At 45.1% G+C, this 25,490-nt stretch overlaps 1 protein-coding gene across 1 annotated transcript in view; it reads right to left on the bottom strand.

The window, feature by feature from the left end:
* Bfsp1 (beaded filament structural protein 1) overlaps window positions 1-21,666 on the bottom strand; it is a 35,814-nt gene extending 14,148 nt beyond the window's left edge. The window contains exons 1-4 of the mRNA XM_057781641.1: window positions 21,311-21,666; window positions 12,268-12,328; window positions 5,010-5,105; window positions 2,568-2,660 (exon numbers count right to left, since the gene is read on the bottom strand). Coding sequence (XP_057637624.1) covers window positions 2,568-2,660; window positions 5,010-5,105; window positions 12,268-12,328; window positions 21,311-21,666 — 606 coding nt within the window. The remainder of the gene's footprint in view (window positions 1-2,567; window positions 2,661-5,009; window positions 5,106-12,267; window positions 12,329-21,310) is intronic.
* Between the last annotated feature and the right edge of the window lie 3,824 nt (window positions 21,667-25,490).

The raw sequence follows: 25,490 nt of genomic DNA, 5'->3' as shown, positions 1-25,490 counted from the left end.
CACAGAGGACACTACACTCCCTCAAAACCCATCAACTCAAAGCCAGGAACCCTGCCTCCAACACAGAGGACACTCCCTCAAAACCCCATCACCTCAAAGCCGAGTCTACACTAAGTGTAAGCCATGTATAGAAGGCAGTGTCTACCTAACTAATCAGTGTCTACCTAACTAGCCAGTGTGCAGAACTCCTAAGTCAGGATTCACAAAGAACAGAATACTTTCTGAATCTGTGCCTCTCTGTCTTTCCTGTGCATACGTGAACAATACTGGTGACAATAAGTACCCCATCCAATGCCATCAACAGTCAACAGCTCTTAGAGAAAGATTAGACCTCAGGAGCTCCACCCGATCTGTGACTACATTGACCAGCACAGTCTTGAGCAAACCCTATGCAGGTAACCAGGAAAGTTGTAAGTTCCTGAGAGCAACAGCTCTTATCAAAGGCATTGGGATGGGGCGGGGGGGTCTTTTAGCCTTGAGGCTTTCAGTTTGTTTGTTTTCTTAATTAAGTTAAAGCATATGGCAAGCCTATCTCTCTGTACTGCAGTCTGTCTGTCCTCTGCATGCCCGAAGAGCACAGCTCTGCTATGAGGAGTCCAGCCATTAGTGTGGGGCATGGCTTGAGCACTCTTCTAGGAAACTGCATAGGCACCAGGGCTGAGAGTCACTGTCTTAGGTCATTCTTGAAACAAACAACAAAAATCCCTGACAGAATCTGATCCATCACTCCAACCAAACTTTGGCCTGCCTACCCTAACCACCGAGGAAAGAACATGGAGGCATTTTATTTCTTTCATTATATTTGATGCCAAGGACCAAACCCAGGCCTTGAACATTTAAAGCACACCCTCATCTACTGAGCTGCACATCCAGCCCACATTTCAATGTTAATTGCATCTCTTTATCTATGCTTACATGTAAAAAATGCCCAGTATCCTGCCAAGCAGCTGGAGGACTAACTATAAAAGGACATGGAAGTTTTGGACTAGATCAGAATGTCACATCTCTCACATGTGCCATAGGCTCACACAATCGTGGACAGAGCTGGCCCTTGCCAACGTATTCCTTAAGTGTCCTGAAGTTCCAATTGTATGGCCAAACTGCTAAAAAGAATAAGAAAACAAACAGCCTACTACAGTTTGTATGTCCCCCCCAAAGGGATCCCCAACAAAGCAGAGTTGAGAGCGGGGAGTCTAGTTGAAGATTCTCTGTCCTCAGGAATGGACTTGAGCCTCTAGCAACAAGCTTGTAGGAGTGGCTTCTCCCTCTTCTGTTCTTCTGACAGTGAGGACTAGGAACTCCCCCCTTCTTCCCCTTTCCACCTACCACCAACTAAGGTAGCCCAAGATAGCCCCTAACCAGAAGCTGGTGCTTTGATCTTAGATTTCCCAAACTCCAGATTGTGAGAAACTAATTTCTTTACTTTCTATATAATTCAGTCTGTGGCATTGTACTATGGCAGCACAAACAGGCTTTTGCACCTCCCTGCTTTAGGAATGAGCAAAAGAGGTGATATCTAAACAAAGAAGATCCATGAATAGTAAATTAACACATACAATGATGCTTAACATCAGTAGTTATGGGTGGGGCGGTGCAAAGTCAACCCACAACCAGACTCACTACATACCTAGCAGAGAAATAAAACAAGAACCAAAGCGATGATTGAGATAGCGAGCACCGGCAGGAATTCAAAACAGGAATTCATTCATAACTACAGGGAGTGTGAAAATGACCTGACTCAACAGAAATATGGTCTTTGCCCTCTGAGAATTCATACTGGATTTTAATCCCTTTTGTGAAGCACTGAGAAAATGGGAACACATGCTCATAATCCCAGCGCTCAGGAGGCCGAGGCAAGAAGATTGCAAGAACCAGGCCAGCTGGGATTACAGAGGAAGACTAGCTCAAAAGAAAAATAGGGGGTGCTTAGTCAAGACTATGAAGGGATCATTAGAAGGTAATTAGGGTTGGATAAGGTTATCAGGGTCCAGTTCCCTTGATGAATCCTGCTAGCTTTATGGGAAGAAAGAAATCAAAGAACACACAGACGCAAGGACACACACACACACATACACACAGGACTTGTTGCTTTGTTGTGTTCTACACTGTCTCTGGACACTACCAGCAAAAACGCTGTAACTAGACGAAAACCCCAATCCTCTTTTATTTCTAGCTTCCCCAGTCTATTATTGTATTGTTGGCAACAGAAAAGAGACTAATATGGCAAACCATTTTTAATACCATCTTGGCAGTCACTTTTAAAGTATGTAAGAGAGAACAGCTCACACTTCCTAGGAGAAGATACCTAAGGCAATGTTAAGGGGCATAGATAGTTTATGTCCCTTACAGTCTACCAGCATTTACGGTCAGAACAAAGAACAAAAGACTAAACCTCAAACCTGAACATCACTCAGAAGTAGGTAGGGGTTCACTTACTGTGGTTCTAGCCATCTAACCCAGTGCTTGTTCCTGAACCTCTGTGAAGGTCAACTGGGTCCACAAGACTCAGAGTACAGCCTCCCCCAGGCCTAGACTGCTTTTCCTGCAGCCATGGCTCCAATGCTTACCTCCCTTGTCCCACCAGTAGCCGGGCACACTTGAGGAGCGGCCTGAACAATCTGCTGTAGGATGCTGATGTAGGTCTGAATTTCCAGAAGATTCTGTCATGGAGGGAAAGAACTTTCATTACAAGTGGTACTGCCTGATGTGTCCCTCCCGTCCTGAGCGAGCCCAGAAACTAGTGCCTCCATGCGTCCTCCCACAGCTGTGAGCACACTGGGAATGACAGACGGGTCAGCTGTGCTGCAGGGAGAGCACCGTGGAGTGGGTATCCCACGTCATCAGGACAGCAGAGGGGCAGAAGAGTAAACCGAGCCTTGGCTTATTTTGCCACGTCTTTTCGATTACCTTCCCACACTGCCTCTAGCTTCACAGAGACCTGGATGGCAAGCGCATGAGAGGAAAGGGGAGCAGACAAGTCCTGGAAGCTGCAAAGGACTCTGACAGCACAGAACGGTGTTTTATTGAAGGGGCAGGTTTAGCCAGCCGTGCTGAGACTAAATGGCTCACTGTGCATGTTTTCAGGCAAGCTTTTGAAGTCTCCTAGAATGGGAATCCTTTTATGAAAAAGAATCAACTATTTGCAGGGAGACCTGGTGACCTGTACCGGCCAACGCACCTTTCCCAGATATGAGCAATGACTAATAACACAGCCCCTCTACAGAAAACAGCCCTGACCAACCACTGGTCAACTTGTCCAAAAAACACCATGGACCCTAGCCCATGAGTAAAAAAGACCAACCTCGAAACTCCAGGTGAGACCAATGTTCCCCTCTGTCACTCTATCCCCATAGCCCTCCATTCACATAACTGGGGTACATACATCACCACCTCAAGCTCTGCCCACAGGGGCTGACCTGAGTCCCTCCAAACCAGGCTGGGGTCCAACGGATAGTGAATGGGAGCGTCCCACCCTATTTATTGTTCTAAATGCTTTCGGGGTACTTTGGACTGCTTTGGGACTGCCCCCAGGCATTGCTCTCAGGATAGACACAAGGAAGCTAAATACAAGGAAGCTGCAAGGTGTGGAGGAGGAAGCTGGCAAGGGCCTGGAGAGAGGCTGGAAGGATGCCAGAGAGAGTTCTTCAGTGCAGGGTGCAAAGCACACACAGTTGGGTAGAGAGAATGAACACGGGGCTTGCTGGGTCCTACAAGTGGTTCTCCAGAGAAGGATCTGGGTGTGGACAGCTGAACTGGGCAATGAAACAGGGCCATGTGGCTAACAGGACAGGGAAGTGACCAGGGAAGGACACTGGCTGAGCAGAGTTTACCATCTGTTGCATTCCTATGGGCATGGAGCTCATGCTACTGAGGAGCTCATCCAAGTCCTGCTACCCAGACAAGAGGAGCCCAGGGAGTGTACATCATACATCCCATCAGCCACTAGATGCGGCTCCTCTAGGCATATGAAAGTCCCCCCGTATTTCCTATAAGACAGAGCAGCTTCCACCTGCTACAGTAAGGTCCTTGGCAAAAAGGTGCAGATACCGTATTAGTGAAATGAGGACTCTAAAAAAAAAAAAAAAATGAACTCCACAGAAGGAAAGCATCTCCAAAAATTTCCAGCCTTGGGTGAGAGCAGGTAAGAATCCTAAGGCCAATTAAAAAATTCCCCATTCACCCTAGAAGAAGGGTCCTCACAGCCATAGCAACTTGTAGCTAAATCTACGCAGGTTCATTTCCTGAGTTTTGCTACCTCTTTTCTTCAAAATAACAAGGAAAATTGAAGGAAACTATGAATTCTGGCCTCACCAGCCCCTTCCTGTCTCCAGGTTTCTCCTGGTAAGTCAAGGCTCAACAGACCTAAGATTCGGGTTACAGAAGGAGACCAGCGCCCAGGGAGCATAAGCACTCCTTTCTATTAACCCATGGTTAGCCCACACAGTGGTACCGGGATGCCACTCACATTTTGAAACATAGTAAGCAGCCTAGCAAGGCCAGACTGCACACTCCCGATTCCCCACTGCTAGGATTTGATCTTCCAGTGTGTCAAGGCCCCCAGCATCACACCTGTGAGAGTCTGCCAGGGAAGGGGAAAGGTCAGGACACTCTGAAAAAGGGGGCTCCTAAATAAAGGTGTCAACTGGCTGCCTCAAAGGCACAGCTAAGGGTTGTCAAACAATACCTTAAAATAGAAACACTTCCTTTCTGCATTTTTCTGAGACGAAACAGTTGTCTGCCTAGCAGAGATGCAGCTGTCTAGATAATTTTGTAGACTGCGGTGTGCAGTACGAACACTAAGACCTGCAATTGCAATATCTGGCATAGCTCGGCGTCGCCCACTGACGCTCTCTATACACCTCAGGCTGGGTAAGTGCTCTCCAGTGGCCGACTCGTGCTGGTTCAGGGGAATGAAATCCCAGGTCGCTCATTCTAGCAATCTTCTGTCCAACCAAACCCAAACCGGGTTTTCTAGAAGAGAGGGTTTCCTTCCCACATGTGCTGGTTACCTTTTTGTACCTGTCCTTGGTCACACTGATGTCTGCCTGAAGAAACTGTGCTTCCAGCTGCAGGTGCAGGTTACGCAATAAGGCTTCATCAGCTTTCTGCAACAAAAAGAATCACACCCGGGTCACACTTAGGTGTACCAGGAACCAGTTTGAGAACACGGGGACTGCATAGGGACTTACTAAAACAGAGTCTTGTTCAGTGGGTCTAGAATACTGCATATTCTCACACACACACACACACACACCATGGCCCCTACGTGTGTGTGTGTGTGTGTGTGTTCAGGCTTGAGGTGTGTACAAGTACACCAGCTTGCATTTGTGACAGTCAGAAGACAACCTTCAAAAGTTGATTCTCTCCTTCCACCATGGGTTCCTGGGAATCCACTTAGGTCATCAGTCATACACAGCAAGTGCTTTTGCCCCCTTGTGCCATCTTGTCAGCCCTAGATACTGCATTCTAAACAAAACAGTAAGCTAGTCACTGGGCCTAGTTGACAGCAACAGTTCTCATTACCGGGTGATTTTGCACTCAAAGGGGACATTTGACAATGTCTAGAGATACTTCTTGTTTTTGCTAAGAGAGATCAAACACTCAGAATCTTACAGATGGACGAGACCTCGGAAAGCACTGCTCACAATTTCTTAAAGCCACTGGTACCATCCTTCACGTAAAGAATACCACAGAAGCCAGCCACTGTATAAGATCAAAACAAAGATGCTTATTTGGTTTTGCCCGCTGGGATGGGGATGGAGATGGACCTTATACATGCTAAGCACATTGGATCACCTTTCTGCAGATCATAAAAGGCCATAGACAGCCCATATGTCCAGCAGCTCTATTCCCTTAGTGACACTTCAACCAAATCCACAGAACTTAGGGGTCCAGCAAATGCAGTTCAAAGTCTAAAGTCTTCCTTTGCAAGAGCACTTGGACCAGGCTGGACAGTTGGTCCCTCCAATGGTACTGGAAACTTACAGGTGATAATAAGACTGGAACCTGCCATGGGCTTTTCTGGGATGCTGAGCAGAGAGCCTATCCTACCAAACACCTACCATCCTTCCACATCTCCCCCTGGGGATCATGCAGGACCAGCACTAGCTCCTACAGAGAAATATTGCAAAGCCACCTATGTGACAATGAAAAAGCAATACTTGTCTTTAAAATAGGAGTTAATCAGATGCTCTGTAAGCACATGTCTTGCTTGGAAGACAATCGCGTAATAAACTGCCCCAAAAATCCCAGGGGTGAGCGGGAGCTTTGGGACTGTGCAGTTGCTGATATGATGAGAATTTGTTTTGGAAGCATGTTCCTTTATTTGTGCCAGAGTGCAGAAATGTGTAGACATTTGTGTTTTCATTATGCCTGAAATGCTGTCAGCTGAATTTCCAAACGCCGCAGCAACAGAAGCATCTAGATCTTTCAGAATCAACTGCCTGTGTCAACTGTCTAATTTGAGAAAACAACCCCACCCTGACTTTCTGTGAGCTCGAAATAGAGTAGATGGCTCACAAAACAGACTGCAGCACCTGAGAGCTAGCTAGAAATGCAAACGCACTTAAGGATTCCAACACCCCTTCCAGGGGCGGGGGACACACAGTGAAGTCCACGTGGTCCAGGATCTTTACAGCCCCGACCCCACTGTGCTGGGAATGGAAGTCAGGATTTTGCATATGCTATGAAAACACTTTTGTACACGCTGCACCCGAGACTTTCCAGCCCTTTTTTGAGGGAGGAACCAGAGAGATAATTGAAGTTCAAGGAACCCTGGCAATCATCCTTGACAACTCTTTGACGGGAATTCTAGGCTTCCATCAAGACTCGGCTGCTAAAGAATAGAGATCCAAGTTCATTAACATCACTGGCAAACTAGGATTTAATTTAAAAACACATTTCCTTCAACCCTGGATATCAAAAAACCTTTTCAAAAATGTTGCAAGTTGCTCTCTGCATCTGCCTGGAGGAGGCTCTGGGAGAGCTGAGACTCCTCTCTCCTTGGCCTCATTCTCCGCTCTCTCCCTCTGCTCTCTGGGTGCCCTTCCTTTCCTGCCAGCCTCTCCACACTCCAGCCTCCTGATATAGGCTTCCCTTCCGGGACCCCTCCTCTCCTCCTCTCTGGAGTGAGGAATTCTTGGTCATGTAGAAGCTGGTAACCCTGAAGATGATTGCTTCATGTCCCCATCTTTTCTGCCCTGGACCCCAGAGCCTCCTGCTCTTTCCCACAGGGGATTTCAGAGGCATATGAATTACATGCACGTGAGCCAACCTTTGAAGGTTTTCATTGCCTTTAAGTAAACACATGTACCTAGATGCTACATCGATCTAAATTATTGTTAATTTTAAAGAAAGAGGAGAGAGAAGCTCTTTCTTTTAAAGTTCACGGCTTAGAGCCATCTCAGCTGATAAGCAAACTCAGGAATTATTGGCAGCCAGTAATCTTCCAAATACATATATGTGGCCATGAGTTATAGAGATTGCACAGACTTGAATATGTATTTAAAAGTCATCTGTGGTTCTTGCTCCATCAAAAGACTGAGCATATCACCAGCTCTGGATGCACTGTTAGGCATTCTGTTGAGGGTTTTATTTCCCTTCAAAGGGGGTAACAAAGAGTGGTTTGCTTTGGCATGTGTACTGTTGAGAACCAAAAGTGTTCTGTTCTGGAAGTCTCATTGCATGAGCAGCATGACTATATGGCAGGTACATGAACAAAGAGCCAAAGACTGTATCAGTGTCTTCCCACGGCCACACCCAAGGGTGACTCCTTCCTGCAAGTGACACTACTGGAGCTGGCCCTGAGACTACATGGAGAGGCAAAAGTTGATTTGACTAAGCAAACATCTCCAGACTTGTTTAGCAAAATCGCTGGCCCAAGGCTGGCAAGATGGCTGAGCAGGTTAAGATACCTGCTGTCAAGGATGATGACATGAGTTCAATTCCCTTGACCCACATGGTAGAAGGGAAGAACCCACCCCTGCGAGTTGTCCTCTGACTACATGCAATGGCACATGTCAACATACACACATACATACACAGAGAGAGAGAGAGAGAGAGAGAGAGAGAGAGAGAGAGAGAGACATACAGATAGATATAAAGAAAGAATTGAATCGCTTTTCCAATCATCAACAGGATGAGACCCCACTCTTCCAGCCTCCTCTTTCTCGGCTGATGATATCCATAGCCCATGAGGGTAGACAGGCAGATAGGTCACCATTGTGATCAAGGCTTGATTCTTCTGGAAACCCTGGGGACTTGTGAAACTCTCTATGCTAAGGGGAATCAACTAAGGAACGTATCCACTCACTGCTTATCTTGGATGACTAAGATTCATTTCCTGGGGTGTGCACACCTTGTGCTTCTGGGATGAGTGAGTCATGTTCCCACAGCGAAGCACAGGAAGTCTTCTATGTAGCATGCATATCTGGTAACAGGTGAAGTGACCCAGGACAAGGATCCACTATCTAGACCTAAAGGCATCTTTAACCTCCAGTACTTGACTTTGGGTCAGGCTTCTGAGGGACTCAGCTTCTCTGATTGCCCTTAGGAAACAGAGTGAGCCGGGACTGCAAACACTTTCATTTATGCCTGCCATGCATGTGGGAAGGAGCTCTGGGGCTCTGTCAGCTCATGGGTGAGTTCCTTCGCTGAAGAAAGAAGACCCTGGACTGGTTTCTCTCTAGGAGTGAAATCTGCCCCGTCAGTAACCAGAGGCTGATCTGGAACTCCCACAAGCTGGTTCAAGAACCTTCCCAATACACGACTTCACTAAACCCAAGAACTATTACTATTTGCTCTGGGTTTTCTTTAGATGGATTCATCTTTTCCTTAGGTTTATTTGAAATGTTGAAATAAACTTTTTTATGTAATATGCTATAAATAAAAGAGCAACCATAAAAATTCATGATTCAGGGGGCTGGAGAAATAGATGGCTAAGCAGCTGAGAGCACCTGCTACTCTTCCAGAGAACAGTTTCACTTCCAGCACCATGTCTTGTGGCTCACAACCACCTATACCTCCATCTCCAGGGGGATCTGATACCCTCTTCTGACTTATGAAGAAGGCACCTATGCACACTCAGCATGTTCTCACACAGTCACACACACACAAAAAAAAATATAAAACCTTTTTTAAAAGTATTTCTAACTGGGACTGGAGAGAGAGAGCTTAGCAGTTAAGAACACTTGTTGCTCTTACAGAGGACCTGGGTTCAAGTCTCGGCACCCACAAGGCAACTCATAACCATTGATAACTCCATTTCTAGGGGGTCCAACCTCCTCTTCTAACCTCTGCAAACACCAGGCCACACACAGACACACATGAGAACAAAACACCCATGCACACAAAATAAAAGAAATCTAAGAATTTACATAATTCACAACTATGAAAAATTTACTCCTCCATGAACCAGTTAAAATCATCTCCTATTCCATTAGATTATGCACTTCACAGTGCGCAGAAGTGAAACTGGCATCTGTCATATCAAATGTTCTGCCCTCACCACAGACAAAGACTGTGCACTGCCATTTGACAGGCGAATCATGTATATTGCTAAGTCATTTCATGCTCAGTGGGCGTGGAGACATTCCTCACTCCACTGAATGATAATTATCCCCACACAGAAGGAAGTTGAACCTCAGAAAGGCAAGTGATTCACCCCAGGTCTCACCGATACTCAGCAGTGTGTTACGATTCCACTAACAGTCTGCCCCTCTTCTGGACAGCGTAGTGCACTTGTGGGTAGGAGGGTCTTACCCAGGCCCAGGGCTCGACCACATCAACTCCCTGTGCTAGCCCTCACCTACACTCTTGGCAATATCATGAGAGTTATTTTTGTGGGGCTGACAGTTCAAACACCCACCCTGTAAGTCACAAAATACATCAAAGTCTTGGAGCTGCTTTCTCTGAGTGGAGAGATAGTGAGATATCTTTTCCTTTTTCTATATTGCCTTATTTTTCTGTTGAGAATGCGAATTGCTTTTGTCATAAGAGAGAGATGACAAAAGTTTTTAAAGCCTTTGTCAATGTCCATCAAGGGTAAAGAGCAGGACGTCACTATGGTGAGGCTGAGAGGGAAATTCTAGAGAGCCTAAACTGCCACCGAGGTGAAGGGTGCCAGGAATCTATGTCCTTGAAAGCCTTGGCCAGTGAAGAAAGCAGTGGGTCCTCCTCCTGCAGCTTTGGACTATACCCACAGCCAAAAATGGGATGAGTTAAAAGTGTGAACAGAACACCTGGTGCTCATAAAAGAAACTCCCAGATCTCCTACGATAGGCTTAGAGTCACCGTTCCCCTACCCCACACCCCCTTTACCATCAACCTAGAGCCCATGTCCTTGGAGCGCTGCTGAAGCCTATCTTTGCCACTATCTTTCTGTTATGTCTAGCATGTTCAAATGCCCTCTCTTTGGCCTGAGACAGTCCCAAATGCTAACTGCTGGCCTGCCCACTAGTTATCAATGGCGCCCCTCTCCCAGGGTCATTGTTGAACAACATATAAGCTGCTCACACAAAGAATGGGTACCAGATGCAGGTAATATTAATAAAAGCAAAATTAGGCTCCTCCAATTTTTAGTTCTGGTATTTTAATGCCACTTTGACAACAGAGGTTAGGCAAAACTAGGAAGTGGCAAATACCCTGAGTAACCCCTACTGTCTGAAGTGGCTGCCAGTCATACAGAGAGAATTGTAAGGCCAATCTGAGCTCAGGGGGGAAGAGCTTTGTCTAAATTAGGCTTTCTGTTGCTGTCGTAGCACCATGAGCAAAAACAAGTTGGGAAGGAAAGGATCTATTTCCGCTTACAGCCCTCAGGTTGATCTCTCGATCTCTCTCTCTCTCTCTCTCTCTCTCTCTCTCTCTCTCTCTCTCTCTCTTTCTCCCACTGAATAAAAGTCAGGGCAAGAACTCAAAGCCTGAACTTGGGGGCCAGAACTGAAGCAGAGATCATGGAGGAGTGCTGCTCACTGGTTTGCTCCTTATGGCTTGCTCAGCCTGCTTTCCTATACCGTCCAGGACCACCACCAGCCCAGGGGGGCTCATACCAATCATTAATGAAGAAAATGCCCTACAGACTTGCCTACAGGCAATCTGGTGGGAGGTAATCTCTCAACTGACATTCCCTCTTCCCAGATGACTCTAACTTGTGTTGAGTTGACAAAACAGACAAGACGAGTTTGGTGTCTCATCAGCAAGCAGAATGAGACTCTAAGCATGGGGGCATTGAAGGCTGGAAGCCCATATGCTCTCAACAGTATCCTTCAATTAAGTCATCTCCATGACTCTTTCTACCCCAACAGATTAGCTCTGGCATGACCAGAAAGGATGATTCTTGTAGCTATTAGCCATGTCTATGTCTGTCCAACCCTTTTGACAATAAGAAAAAGGAAACTGTCCCCACTAGAAAGAGCTAAAATGTTCCAGAATCCCTGGCACCCCTCCCCCATTCCTCATGCTTGAACAGAGAGGGGGGGGTTCTTCCTCTCTTCCCTGAGTTCTTTGCTTCAGAACAGCAACCACATGACTATTGACTAGCCACAGAACAGAGGTATCGATTTACACAATACACATTGCAGTTTGTGATCAGTGTATCAGCGGGAGCATTGTAATGCTGGCAAATTGTGAGAACCCAGAACTATGGCCCATGTGTTGAGAGCTTGGTCCCCAGTGCAGAGGTGTTAAGAAGTAATAGGACATTCAAGGGGGGAATAGAGGGAGGGCCTTACTTACATCCTCTACCCCAACTATGGCTTCCTATCTTACCATGCAAGTTCACCTCCCATGCTCCAACACTGATGCCTTTTACCCTCAGCGAACGCAGCCACTAGCCCCTTCACCAGAACCAGGATCTAGTGCATGAGTTTGTACTTGCAACTTCCAAACTGTGAGGTTAAAAACTCTTGTTTATTTACAAATTACCCATCCTCAAGTATTCTGTTACATTAATGGAAAGCAGATTAAAACACCTAACATAACACATCAGCTTTGTGGTCGACATTTCTCTCATGAGATCACATACCATACATCATAAGATGCATTTGTCCATTAGCTCAGTCACAAAGATTCAGCTGAAATTAAGAAGTTGGGGAGTGGAGGAAAAATATATAGCACAATAAAAAAAAAAAGAAATGAACAAGTCAAGAAAGAAATGACAAGAAACAGACAAATCCTAAAGCAGTGGAAAGGGCGTTATGGGAAACAGTTGCTCCTACCATTTAGTCCGATGCTGTAAGGAGGCTACTTACGACAAGGCAGTATTCCGCTCACCTTGTTAAGCCGGTCCAGCATTTCTTTCAGCACCAATTGACTTTCACGCTCATTTTCGTATCTGCAAATCAGACACACAGGCAAGAAGAATTAGACAGCTTCTAGGCTTTCACAGTTATAGATCGCATTGCCAATGTAAAGTTCTATCTCAGATAATACCATGTCCTTTTTTTCAAGAGGTAATTTCAATTTTAAAGAAATAGATCACTCCACATTTCATTGCCTGCTGTTTCCCGATAATTTTCATACCCTCAACCACACAGAAAACGTGGATAACCTAAAATGATAAGCAAAACAGAAGCCCTCTACTCTGGAGCCTCAAAGCACCTCAGCCGCCACCCACCCAGCACCCGAGGGTGAGGGAATTATATCTGAGCATAGCTGTAACCCAAGCACAGCCTCCAAACAGAGACAGGAAGGCTGCCCCATTCAGTCTATAACAAATGACCGATTTCCCAAACTGTTGTACTCATTCACACTTGCAACTTGTCAGTGTTTCTATATTAATCATTTATCCTTATAACCAAAGGAAGTGATTGCTATTACCTCTGGGGGAAAGATGTAGAACACAGTTGAGAACCATGCCCCAGGCTAAGGATATGGTTCAGTAGTAAAATAGTTACTGCACAATCATGAGGACCAGAGTTCTGATCCCAGCACCCACATAACAAGCCAGGTACCATCTTGTACATACCTGGAAAACCTGCACTGTAGGAGGCAGAGATAGGAGAATTGTTGGTGCTTGGTGCTTGTCAGCCTAGCTGAAAAGAATTCATGATTCAGATGCAAGGAGAGATCCTGCCTCAAAGGAATAAGTGGGAGGGTAATAGAGGAGGACACTGGATACCATCCTCTGGCATTCTAGTGCATGTACAAGACACACCCTCACACAAACATATGCTTACACATAAACCACCCCCCAGCCTGCACACACATGGGTTAGAGAAGGAATAGAAGAAGAAGATGCAGAAAAGGAGAAGGAGGAGGAGGAGGAAGCTTCGCTAGAAGCTGCCAGCACCATGCCCCTATCCTTACAGCACCACTCCTGCCTAGCAAATGGATGAATGAGCCAAAGACTCAGCACCCACTAGGAGCATCCCTCAGCCTCTGACAAAGGTCAGATAAATTAATAAGATAAATCCGCTAGCTTGGATAACTAATGCACGCGGTAGCTGCCCATCGTGCTAACCTACTTGACAATACACTTGATACTGGCTGCCTTCCACTCTTGTCACCCTTCTCCTAACTCCATGGCCAATCAATGCTCCTTGAGGTCTTCTCTCAAATAAGCTACTGATTGGGTTTCTAAAGGATTCCAAACTAATAGAAGGGGGTGTAGGACTCAGAGTAAAGTATGACTCTGATGTGTTTGATGACCAACACCACCTTGGCTGAACAAGGGAGTCCCAGCTCAAAACAGTTAACAGCTCACCTGCCATGAGGAATATGCTATTCTCTCCTACTTCATTTCTTCCCCAAAGCTCTAAGAAATGATGGGCAAATATCCCAGAAATTATTATTGTCAGAGAGAGAAGGGCTCTTCCCAATGGACCACGGCCCTCATTCCATGTAACTGCCCCCAATATGCATTCATATCTTCTTCCAGGAGTTCCAACCCTTGATGTTCAGCAAGCACCAGGCTGCTTAGAAGGAAGCTATACTTCCCAGCCCTCCCAGCCCTTCATCCAGGAGTGGATGTAGCTGAGTCTTAGCCAATAGGATGGAAGCATAGTTCTGTGTGGGCCCTTCCAGGCAACAGCATCACCTCATGTGTCCTGCAGTTTGAAACACGGATGCTGCCATTTTGAAGTTCAAACAAAACCTTCAGAATTTCAAATACTATAGAGCAGCACACTAAGCTGCACACCTAGACTTTATCCAAGAGAGGAAAGAATTTCCATCTTGGATAAGCCAGTGTTATGTTTTGAGTGGTAAAATATACACACATAAGATTTAATGTTTGTTTAAATGATTTTACCTTTATTTTTAATTATGTGTATGTGAGGGGGCACATGAGCACAGGTGCCTATGGAGTCACGAGAGGAGTTGGATCCTTTGGCGCTGGAGTTAGAAGCAGTGATTGGAGGAAGTGGAGAGCCTCCTGAAGAGGATGCTAGGAACTGAATACTGGCCTCTTCAAGAGCAGTAATGAATGCTCTTCACCTTTTCTCTTTTTTTCTTTGTTTTTTGTTTTGTTTTGTTTTTGTTTGTTAGTTAGTTTGTTTTGTTTGAGACAAGGTCTCACTATGTAGCCGCAACTGGCCTAGAACTCTCTGTGTGTATCGGGCTGGCCTCAAACTCAGAGATCTGCCTGCTTCTGAGTCCCAAATATTGGGGCTAAAGGTATAAGTCACCATGCCCAACGAAGAGTTGCCACTTTTAAGCATAAATGGCGTTAAATGTATTCTCTATGTGTTGCACAGCAATCCGCACCATCTACCTCCAGAACTCTTTCACCTTGCAACAGTAAAACATTATGCCCATTAAATACTAACACCTCATCCGCCCACTCCAGGCTATGCCCATTAAATACTAATGCCCTATCTGCCCTCACCCCAGGCTTTACCCATTAAAACTAATGCCCATCCATCCCCACCCCAGTCCTTAGCAACCAACATTCTACTCCGTCTCTGGGAATCTGCCTACTCTAAGTACCTCATGTAGAATCAGTATTTTTCTTCTTGTGTCTGCCTTGTGTCCTCAAGGTTTATTCATGTTGTGATATATGCCTGAACTCCCTGGATTTCTCAGGCCAAATGCTGTTCTATTTCCTGCATATATCCCATTTGCTGAGACACACCTCAGAAAACGGCACCTCAGTGCTTATGCAGTTTAGCTATTGTGAATTGCTGCTATGATCAGGGTGGGCAGTGCCAGTTTTCAAGTCCGCTTGTTTGTTTTTTCCATTTTTGTGTTTTTTTGTTTTATTTAGTTTTGGTTTTGTTTTTTTGTTTGTTTGTTTGTTTTGTTTTGTTTCTCTGGTAGCCCTGACTATCCTGGAACTTATACTGTAGACCAGGTTGGCCTCGAACTCAGAGATCTGCCTGCCTCTGCCTCCTGAGTGCTGGGACTAAAGATGTGCACCACCACTTCCTGGCTAAGTGTTTTGGGAGAACTCTGAGAAGTAGAAATGCTGTATCACACAGTAATACTGCATCTAGCTTTTGGAGAGAATTCTCTATGGTGGCTGTACCCCTTCACCTACCTCTCAGTGAGGCCATTGCAGCCCATCCTTGCAAACACTTGTCCCCTGTTAGCCATCCTAATGGGTATGAAGTAGGCCAATGTCACTTTGCAGCTTCTGTCACTCACCACAGGAACCACTTCTAATTAACCGCGAGTCCACCCCAGAAAGCACAACTGTCTATGGCCTGGACATCGTGGCCCATGAGTCAAAGTCATGTACTGACAACCCTGTGCTATGTGTAACCTCTCTGTTCTCAGAATTAAAAAGGCCAGAAAGACAACCAAACCCAATCAAAATTGCATTCCAATTCCAAATGGGCTGAGCAGCTTGCTGTTCTTTATGCATTTCTGAATTAGTTTTACATTTCATACCAAGATGCCATAGGTATAGTCCTTTTCCTTTGTGGGACTCTAATGGAGCCAGAACTTGTTTTTTTAATGGGTTATTATCTTTGAGAATAACATTGTTAACAAAAATCTAATTTTCTCCCAGCTTTTTCCTGCTAGAAACATCCAAGAGGCTGTGCAGTTTAACAGCATGTTTGGTAATGAGCACAGCAACACAGTCTCATGGGTAATTCTCATGCTGTAAAGATCCATCTAGATATATTAAAGATAAGTGATTTCATTATACAAAATTAATGATACGAATTCCCAAATTCATATCAGTGAGCTCAAAAAGTAAAATCATACTTTGTGTTTCATTATATAGTTTTTATATAAATTGTTGTTTTGTTTTCAGCAATTTGGATAATTGACTGCATTTATCATTGTGGTCTGATACTTTTCCTTGTTTTTATGATTCTTGCTGTTTGCTGTTTTCTTTAGTCTTTGATGCACTGAAAACACGATTGTGAACTTATCCATGTTTCAGGTGGAGAGCGTCTAGCATGCTGTGGGTTCGAGGCTCCTGCTTTCCACTTCCTGCATGATTCTCACCTGGATTTGGCTGCTGTCAGTCCACCTTGAGAATGCAAACGCACATATGGGATGCATGTGTGTGTGTGTAGTTTTTTATAATGATTTTCAAATCCCACTATCTGACAGAAAATATTAAAACTTCTCCATGGGGCAATGGTAGTGAATAAGTCAATGAGATATTTAAATCAACCTCAGAGTATGAAGAACTGCTCCATGGTGGCCATACAGCTTGGAACAAGATGAATTCAGAAGACCAGCAAACCTCAATATAGTTGTTGCCCGGTGAGGTCTCACAGAAGTCCTGCTCATTCAAATCTGCAGTGATAAAGTCATAGGAGCAAGGGGTGGCAGTTTAGGTTCAGGAAATTGGCTCACCAGGAAGCAAAGCTCCTATGGGTGAATCTCGGATAGTCAAGGCCCCTAGAACCTTGGCCCCAGAATGTCTCTCTTGCTACCACTGTGTCTTTACATGTTCACTGTTGCCATTTTTCTCTGGTGTCTGTCATGGTGTGAATGGGTGTGGGGAGATCTCCCCTGCCTTTAATGCAGTATGATTATCTCATGGAAAATCCTGTTCTATTGGGCATTTTTACCTGTGGACTATTATGGAGATGACTTCCTCCTAAACTGTACTATTTAACTGAAGCAATGATTTTATACAATAGTGTTAGCTTATATAGAATTTTGATGCTTGAGAGCCTTTAATAAATATAGTAAGAGATTATGATAGAGATTAGTTTAGTGGGAAAATTAGCATAGGTAAAGGTAGGATAAAATGTTGGCCCTGCCTCTGATAAGGCAGAGGCTGCAGAGGATAAGAAAAATGAAACAAGGAAGTGGCACACAACTGTAACACTTGCGTTTCTGCAGAGCTGTATAGACTGTGACTTCGGTTAATGATTAAGAAAATCAACTGAGTTCCAGAAGCTAAGTCAGCTCAAGTTCTTATGTTCAGAGAGGTGTTCACGAGTTCCGGTGTGCATCACAGCTGAAACAATGCCTTAAAAATAACTCGAGGTTGCCAGGCAGTGGTGGCGTATGCCTTTAATCCCAGCACTCGGGAGGCTTAGGCAGGTGGATCTCTGTGAGTTCGAGGCCAGCCTGGTCTACAAGAGCTAGTTCCAGGACAGGCTCCAAAGCTACAGAGAAACCCTGTCTCGACCCTCAGAAAAGTCCTTGTGTGTCTGTTTATCTGTCCAGGAGTTCACCTAGTCCGCATCTCCTCTTCAGTTCCTCTGACCTGCTGAGGCTTGTCATCATCAGCACCCTAGGTGGGATCCTGACATGTTGGAGATTGTGTGTGTTTCCCTTTTTTGTGGTCCCCAGGAGTTAAGTTTTGCTCCCCTCAGCAGCCCCAGATAATTTTCACTGCCTCATATAGAAAAGCCAAATTGAGTGATAGTCTGCCAAATCCGCTGGCGCCCCTCAAACCCTGAGCTGATATAGACTGGTCCTCATGACAGCGGTACAAGTCACAGCAGATGACGGCTATCCGAGGACCCAGGGCATCCTGCCAGTCCATCAGGCGGCCTTGGGTATCTGAGCTACACGACGCTGTGAATGTATTTAATACCAGCTAACAATATATGTCAAGTGATTAAGATGGTATTTTCATATTATATACACTTTAGCACCCCTGCCAAAAGGGGGGCTTACTGACCCACCCAAATGAAGTAAGCAATTTAGTATGGCATTCCATAGTCTACAAAACCCAGAAGGGGAACCTAGGGGTATAGCTCAGTTGGTAGAAAGCTTGCCCAGAATGCACACAAAGCCCTAGATTTGATCCCCAGCCCCAAATAAAATTGGGTGTGGTGAAGCACAGCTGTGCTCCCAGCTCGAGGCAGGTGGAGGCAGGCAGATCAAAAATCCAAGGTCATCCTCAGTCCAAGACTAGCCTGCAGTTTTATACTTCCCTGTACTTCTTGGGCCACTGGCATCATCTGAAGGAAAGCCTACCTCTGAGTCACACTCTACAGGAATTCTATAGTGGATTTTCCATGACTCTGCTTTGGACAGAGTGTTAAGCCAGGACAAGGATGTCTCTGTTCAAGCCCTGCTGCCATAGGCTCTTTCGAGACTTAGTTCCCCAGGAGAGATTCAGGTCTTAAAAACTGGCTTCTGTGGCTCAAACTCAGGAACAGAGAGACTGACGGGAAATGAATCAATGAATAGGCTGTGGTAGATACACTCAAGTGCAGGTGACAAAAGAGCGTGTTAGAGGCAAACCTTTCGCCTACCGTAAAACAAAGGCTCCAGAATCCAGCTGATGCTAGAGGGACCAGCGGAGCCCATGAAAATGAAAGATCTCGCTGAGTGTCCAGATAAATACTTGCAATCCCAGAACTCAGGTGGCAGAGGCAGTAAGATCTCTAAGAGTTCAAGACCAGTTTGCTCTACATAGAGTTCCAGCCAGAGCGACATAGTGAGACCCATACTCAAAAGAGAAAACTCTTAGCCTCTTTGAAGTCTAGAAGAGAGCCTAGGCATATGCATTTTAGATTAATTTATATAAATTTTATTATTTACCTTTCAGTTTTTGAAAAAACAAAACAGGTCTTACCCTGTAGACCAAACTAGTCTAGAACTCACTGTGTGGCTCAGGTTAGCCTTGAACTAATGGCAACCCTCCTGCCTCAGCTTCCCAATGGCTAGAACCATAGATGTAAGCTACTATATCCAAGAATTCATATAACTTTTTGATGGATAATTTCCTCACAGGCTTAAAATTTAAAATATATTTGAAAGTTATTTCAGTAAAAGTAAAAGTCTCCTTCCTGAAATCGGTTTCCTCCAACAGAGTCTCACTGGCTGTACACGAACCCCACTTCAGGGCAGGGCCCCAGCCCTGCAGATGGACAACGCCAGATCAGTATTTTTGAAGGTTTTTAGTTTCATAATGCTTTGTCTGGGATTTTCTTAAACTTTACAAATATTTTGCTTATACATTATGGTTTCCATATGGTAATGGGTTTTCTGTGTAAACAAATGTGTGTATCTCAGCATCTTCTGTGTTACTTATGCTTTTTCTTTGATATTTTTCCCATTTGTTGGCTTGTTTTGTTTGCTTCTGTTTTTTATCTCATTTTATTTTATTATTTTTAGATACCTGCTTGTTTTCTAATGAGGAAAAAAAAGAAAATTGTATGGTTTTGGGTGAGCAGGAAAGTGAAGAGGATCTGGCAAGAATTGGGGGAGGGGACCATGATCAAAATATAGAGCATGAAAAAAATCTATTTTCAATAAAAAGAGAAAGAAGTCTCCTGCCCTGCTCATTCTTCCTCATCCCCTCCAAGCAATCAGTATGGGTGGGGGCTTTTTTTTAACTTATGCATAAAAAAAATAAAACCCACCTCTCTATTCTTCCCTAGTTTAAAAAACTTTACTGAAAATAACACATTGCTCTTTTTACCACTGCATAGTATTCCACTGACTAGACGAAGCTCAACCTTACATCCTGCCTCCAACTGACAGGCATCCAGCTTGGTTTCAGGCTTCCTCTAAGAACGATGCAGCCGCAGCAGGTAGCTGTGCGGGCCCTCCATTTCATACCAGCCAGAGCGGATCCTGGAGAAACTCCTTGGAGTGGCCTGCTCCCTCAAAAGACACACCTCTTTCTCTACCTTGAAAGGTGATGAGTTGTTCTCTTTCTTCCTAACAGCGCTAGGTGGTATCAATACCTAATTCCATCTGTAGGGGAGGAGGCATTCCCGAGAGCAAGCCTTCTAAACTGTCTTAAACTATTATTGCAAAAACACTGGCTCTGACTTAGGAATTGTGAGAGCCCCAGTGATCTCCCCACTGATGCCGAGGCTGCCACAGATGCTGCCACTGGGCCTCGGACCACACCCTGATTATCCAGACTCTAGATAGAGACCACACTTACAAACATAATTCCCAGATGTCACCCGCGACACCATGAAGACTATTAGGCATTGCACGTGTGGATGTGAATTCCATGTCCCACACAGCCAATCAGGGATCTGGCCCCCTAGATCCCTTTACATTCTGAGCCTCAGTCTCTCTGCAAAATAATCCAGTAAGGACCTGGCTGTGAGGGTTATAACGTAAGGGAAATAGCAAAAACCCAGTACTGCACCAATGATTACCGAAGCTATAATTACAAACGCTAAATTATGAAACCAACATAGGTATCCAACAATAGAAGAGTGGATGAAAAAACGTGATAAAGGAAGATAGATGACAGACGTGTGTGTGTGTGTGTGTACACGTGTGTGTGTATTTCAGCCATAAAGAAGAAAGTGGGGCTGTTTGCAGGAACATGGACGCAATTGCAACTGGAGACAATCATATTAAGACAACTATGCCAGTTAGTCTCAGAAGACAAGTATGCGTTTTCATTTGTTGTTCCTAGATTTTATATAGTCACATAAAATCATAGACACATATATATGAGATGTAAGAAATGAAATTGTTAGGGGGAAAGGGAGATAAATGAGACAGGAGAGAGATGAGAAAAGGGAAGGGAGACGGGTACAGGGAGGAATATGGTTAATGTACGATATATACCTGTAGGAAAATTAAATTAAAAAATTTTTACGAAGTCAGAGAAATTGGTCTGAAATTCTAGAACCAACAGAAGCAATGTCAAAACGGGGAGCGCCGCACCTCTAGGGTGCAAACCACCTTTGCTTATTTGGGTGTTGGCTCAACATAAACGCTGAAAACTCGAACAATGCAATTAAAATCTGTGCGTTTCACAGCATATTACACCTACATCCCAAACCACATTGAAAGCAAATAGAACTATGTCCTGGGAACAAGAAGGTGCCATCGAATTGGAAGTTGGGTATCTGCATGCTCCTCTCTGCAGGACAGTCTACACCTGTCCCTCACTACCTCCACAACCCCCCACCCGCCCCCACCAACCCACAACCCCTTGCCCGGCCTCGGTTTCCCTGACAGTGCCTCTTACTTGCTCCGGAACTCGTCGAGCTCTCGCTGTGCCTCGGCCTCCTGCCTCTCCAGCCGAGCGCGCTCGGCCACCAGGTCGCGGACGCGCTGCAGATTGGCCTCGACGTGGCGGGCGAGGGCGTCCTCGGGCCCCGGCTGCTCGCTCAGGCGCTGGAAGGCGTCGAGCTGTCGCCTCAGGGCGGCGTGGCGCTGCTGGAGCGCCCGGGCCCGCTGGACCTGGGCGGCCACGCGCTCGCCCAGAGCCTGCAGCGCCGTCCTGCCGGGTGCAGTTCCCCCAGGCAGGACGGCAGGGCCCGCGGGCTGGGCGTGCTCGTAGCGCTCCTGGTGGGCCTGGAAAACGAAGCTGCGGCGGTACATGGCTCCCGGGAGGCCGCGGCCCGCTCTGTGCCCTCTAAATAAGCACCGAGCCTGCAGCGCTGGGACGTTCCAGAGCCCGTCAGCAGATGTGCCCTCAGGGCGGGCGGCCAACAATGGGGAGCCTCGGCCGCTTTGTGCGCCGGATTAGCCGTCCACACAGCTCCCCGGTGGAAGGGGCATCAGGTGAGGACTGCTTTGTTCCACCATTGTTGAGGTCTGTTTGCTGCGTGACTGGATTGATGGTCAGGGCACAAGAGGTGCAATGATGCTCTTTTGACTGGTTCCCCTAGGCACTGTGTAGGTGACCCAAGGCCAGCTTGCTAAACTCTAGTGGGTCCTGCAGCAGCGTGCCTGGCACTTTCTCCCGTCCCTTCCAGCTTTCATTACGGAGCTTAATTAATACCGGTTTGGTTTGTTGTTGTTGTTGTTTTCGGGTTATTTAAGCCATTGTAATTTTAACATGTAGAGACTGTCTCCGGTAAGAGGTTCCAACTGTGCATGAAGATAAAATGGTCTATCACATAAGTGTTGAGGTGTGTTTCTAGTAATTTCTTACTAATACCTTCATGTATGTATTTCTGAAGACTCTATGACACATACAGTGACTTAGGAAACAAGACTAGTAATTCTGAACCATTATCCTTGTTCTTTTACCAAAGAGTTGATAGTAAGTGTTCTGAACATAACAGAACTCCTTATAGTCTGAGGAGTTAATAAACTATTCAACTCTCAAATAGTCTTATTCTGCTTCATTTGAACTTGTATTATAGAAATAGCAATTGTACTTTAAATCATATATGTTCACACAATTTGATAGCTAGGCTTTGGAAACTTCTAAAGCAAAATGTGATGTTAAGAATATTAACTATTTGACAAGAATATCCCTGAATATAAATATTTGGCACATTGAAATATTTAAAGATTATTATCAGAGGCCGGGGAAATGGCTCAGTGGGGAGGAGTACCTGCTGTACAGTCATGAGGACCTAAGTTCAAGTCCTCAGTGCCAATGCAAAGTTGCGTGTGGTTGAGCAAGCCTATAACTCCAGCACTGGAGCAGAAGATGCTGATGGAGAAACAACAAACACCAAGCGCTGTCAGAGACTCTGTCTCAGGACAGTAAGGAGCGAGCCGTAGAGGAAGACACCTAATGTCCTCCTCTGGACACAGCATATGCACCCGCTAATGCTTACATTTGTATGACCACGTACAGTGCACGCATATGGCACACAATTTTTAAAAAGTAATTATCAAAACAACTGTTCTTTTCTAAAATAAGGATTAACAATCCCATATATTACCAGCCATATGGTTTGCACATAATTATAATTATGCTACAAATTAAAGCTATCTATTAAAAATAGAGAAGATCACTTAGATCTTTGTTGAGTTTATTATCACTTCAAGAAGCCTGTATAATAAGAATTCAGTGTAGACCAAATCCATGTAAAATCTGTATGTGTGGTGCTGTGACTATTCTTTCTCTCCCTCTTTCCCTCCCCCTTCTTCTGTCCCTCCCTCCTAAGACATGTAAATATCCGTGGTCAACTGGAAGAGGGTGTGTGGGTATTTTTGTGGGTGTCCCACACACTGCTGGTAGCATGGTGAATTGATTTCCTGCTTCTCAGAGAGCAAAACCCACATGTAAGGAGTACTGTAAATCATCCATGACCTGTGACATCATGTGTTAATCAGTCATCGCTACAGCACAAACCACCCCAAACTAAGTAAGTGGCATGCAATGACACTACGCTCTGGCTCCCCAGCTCAGCGGAATGCTTCTTCTAGCTGCAAGTCTTTTGATTGGCTGAGGCAGCACCATCTGGACACCTTGTGTCCTTCTGAGTTAGCAATGTCAGAAGCCCTGCCAAACAGGCTCATCCAGGCCTCCTTTGTAGCAAGTTCACTCACATACTCTTGCTCAGTCAAATTACAGGATCACAGACAACCAAAGTCAGGAATTAAACGGGGGTCTGGAGAGATGGCACAGTAAATAGAGGACTCCTACCTGAGGTCCCCCCCCCCAATGGCCATGTAAAAGTAGAATGTGCTGTTATTAGTCTATGTAAGCTCAGTGCTGGGGTTGCGGGACAAACAAGCAGATCTTACTTGAACAAGCTTACTGAACCACTAACCTACAGGTTCAGTGAGACACCCTGTCTCAAAAACTAAGGTGTAGAGTGAGAGAGGAAGACGCCTGGAGTTGAGCCCTGGCCTCCATACATGTACACACAGGAGAGCATACACACTTCAAATGAGTGAAGCGGGTGGCTAGCTCAGACTATGACAAGGTTTTGGGTGTATTATTCCATCATTCTCGACTCAACATCAATCCCATCTACCCCACAGAATAACCCCATTGAAGACAAATATAGCCCTGAAATCTAACTGTTCCCGTTTTATACAATGCAGCAAGTATTTTTTAAACTATCTACTAATAAGCCAGACGTGGTGTGTGCATCGACTCAGTTAATAATTGAGCAGGGTGAATCCCTCCTTCCAAGATACAAGACGCAGAGTGGACTATAACCTTCCTCCCAAGTTGCTTTCAGTCAGAAAGTTCCATTCCAATGACAGAATGCAAACTAGGCCAATAGAGAACCAACGCCTGTGGGCTGTTCTATGCCTGTGATAACAATACCCCAGTGTTAGGGGCTTAACCAGCAGAGGTTTGTTTGCTACTCGTGATACACATCTGTCTGAGGTTAGCTCTAACCTTTGCTCTGTGTGTTTATCCACTCTGACATCCAGGCTATTGGCGTAGCCACTGGTTTTGAGTCATCACATAGACTGGCTTTGAACATTTCCAGACAATATCGTTGAACTGGCCAAAGCAAATTACATGGCGTCATTTAACTCCAAGTACACTACTAAGCTAGCAGAAGGGATAAGGGCTGGTCCTACACATCAACAACCCAATGAGTGCACTCTGCTGAGCAATCACTCAGTAGGAACAGAGCTCCTGGTATGATGAAGAAATCATAAATGAATGAATGAATGGATGGATGAATGAATGAATGAATGCTATTAGAATAAAAAAGACACAAGGTTCAATTCGGGACCCATCACTTCAGTAGGTGATTTAACCAACCTAGTCACAGTATGAGCAGTGAAAACTGGGGCAAACCACTTATAGGTACTGGATCACCACCCTTCTCATGTACATTCATATCCTCTACCCCGGAACAGTTACAGGAAGCACCCTCTTTCATGCTTACATTCTGGCTTGTATAACTCGCCCCCCCCCCCCCCCCGGGTGCAACCGTGAGAAAGTATCCAGGAAACTCCAGATGAAAAACATCCCATTAACAAACAGAAAGGGGTGGTGTTCTTTAAAATGTAAATTTGATTTCTTGGTTATATCATTATGCCTGAAATGGGGTGACATCTCAAAGAAGTTTTTTTTTTAGTTTTATTTATTTATTATATATACAATGTTCTATCTGCATGCCTGAATTCAAAAAAAAAAAAAAAGGCATCAGATCTCATTATAGATGTTTGTAAGTCGCCATGTGGTTGCTGGAAATTGAACTCAGGACCTCTCTGCAAGAACAGCCAGTGCTCTTAACCTCTTAACCTCTGAGTCATCTCTCCAGCCCTCAAAGCAGTTTTAATTTGTATTTATCTGATGGCTAATGATGTTGAACACTTTTTTAAATGTGTATTAGCCCTTTTTATTATTGCTTTTTCAATAATTGATTTGATCTAAAGAATCCCTCACATTTCCTCCTTGCTAACTTGCCCCTCCTCTGACCCACTCACACATCAACAAGCCCCACGTGCTTGACTCCTGACCTCTGAGAATGTGATTTTCACCTGGAATC

This window comes from Chionomys nivalis, chromosome 9 (genome assembly GCF_950005125.1).
Source record: "Chionomys nivalis chromosome 9, mChiNiv1.1, whole genome shotgun sequence".
Lineage (NCBI taxonomy): Eukaryota > Metazoa > Chordata > Mammalia > Rodentia > Cricetidae > Chionomys > Chionomys nivalis.
This window is presented reverse-complemented; position numbering and strand designations above follow the sequence as displayed.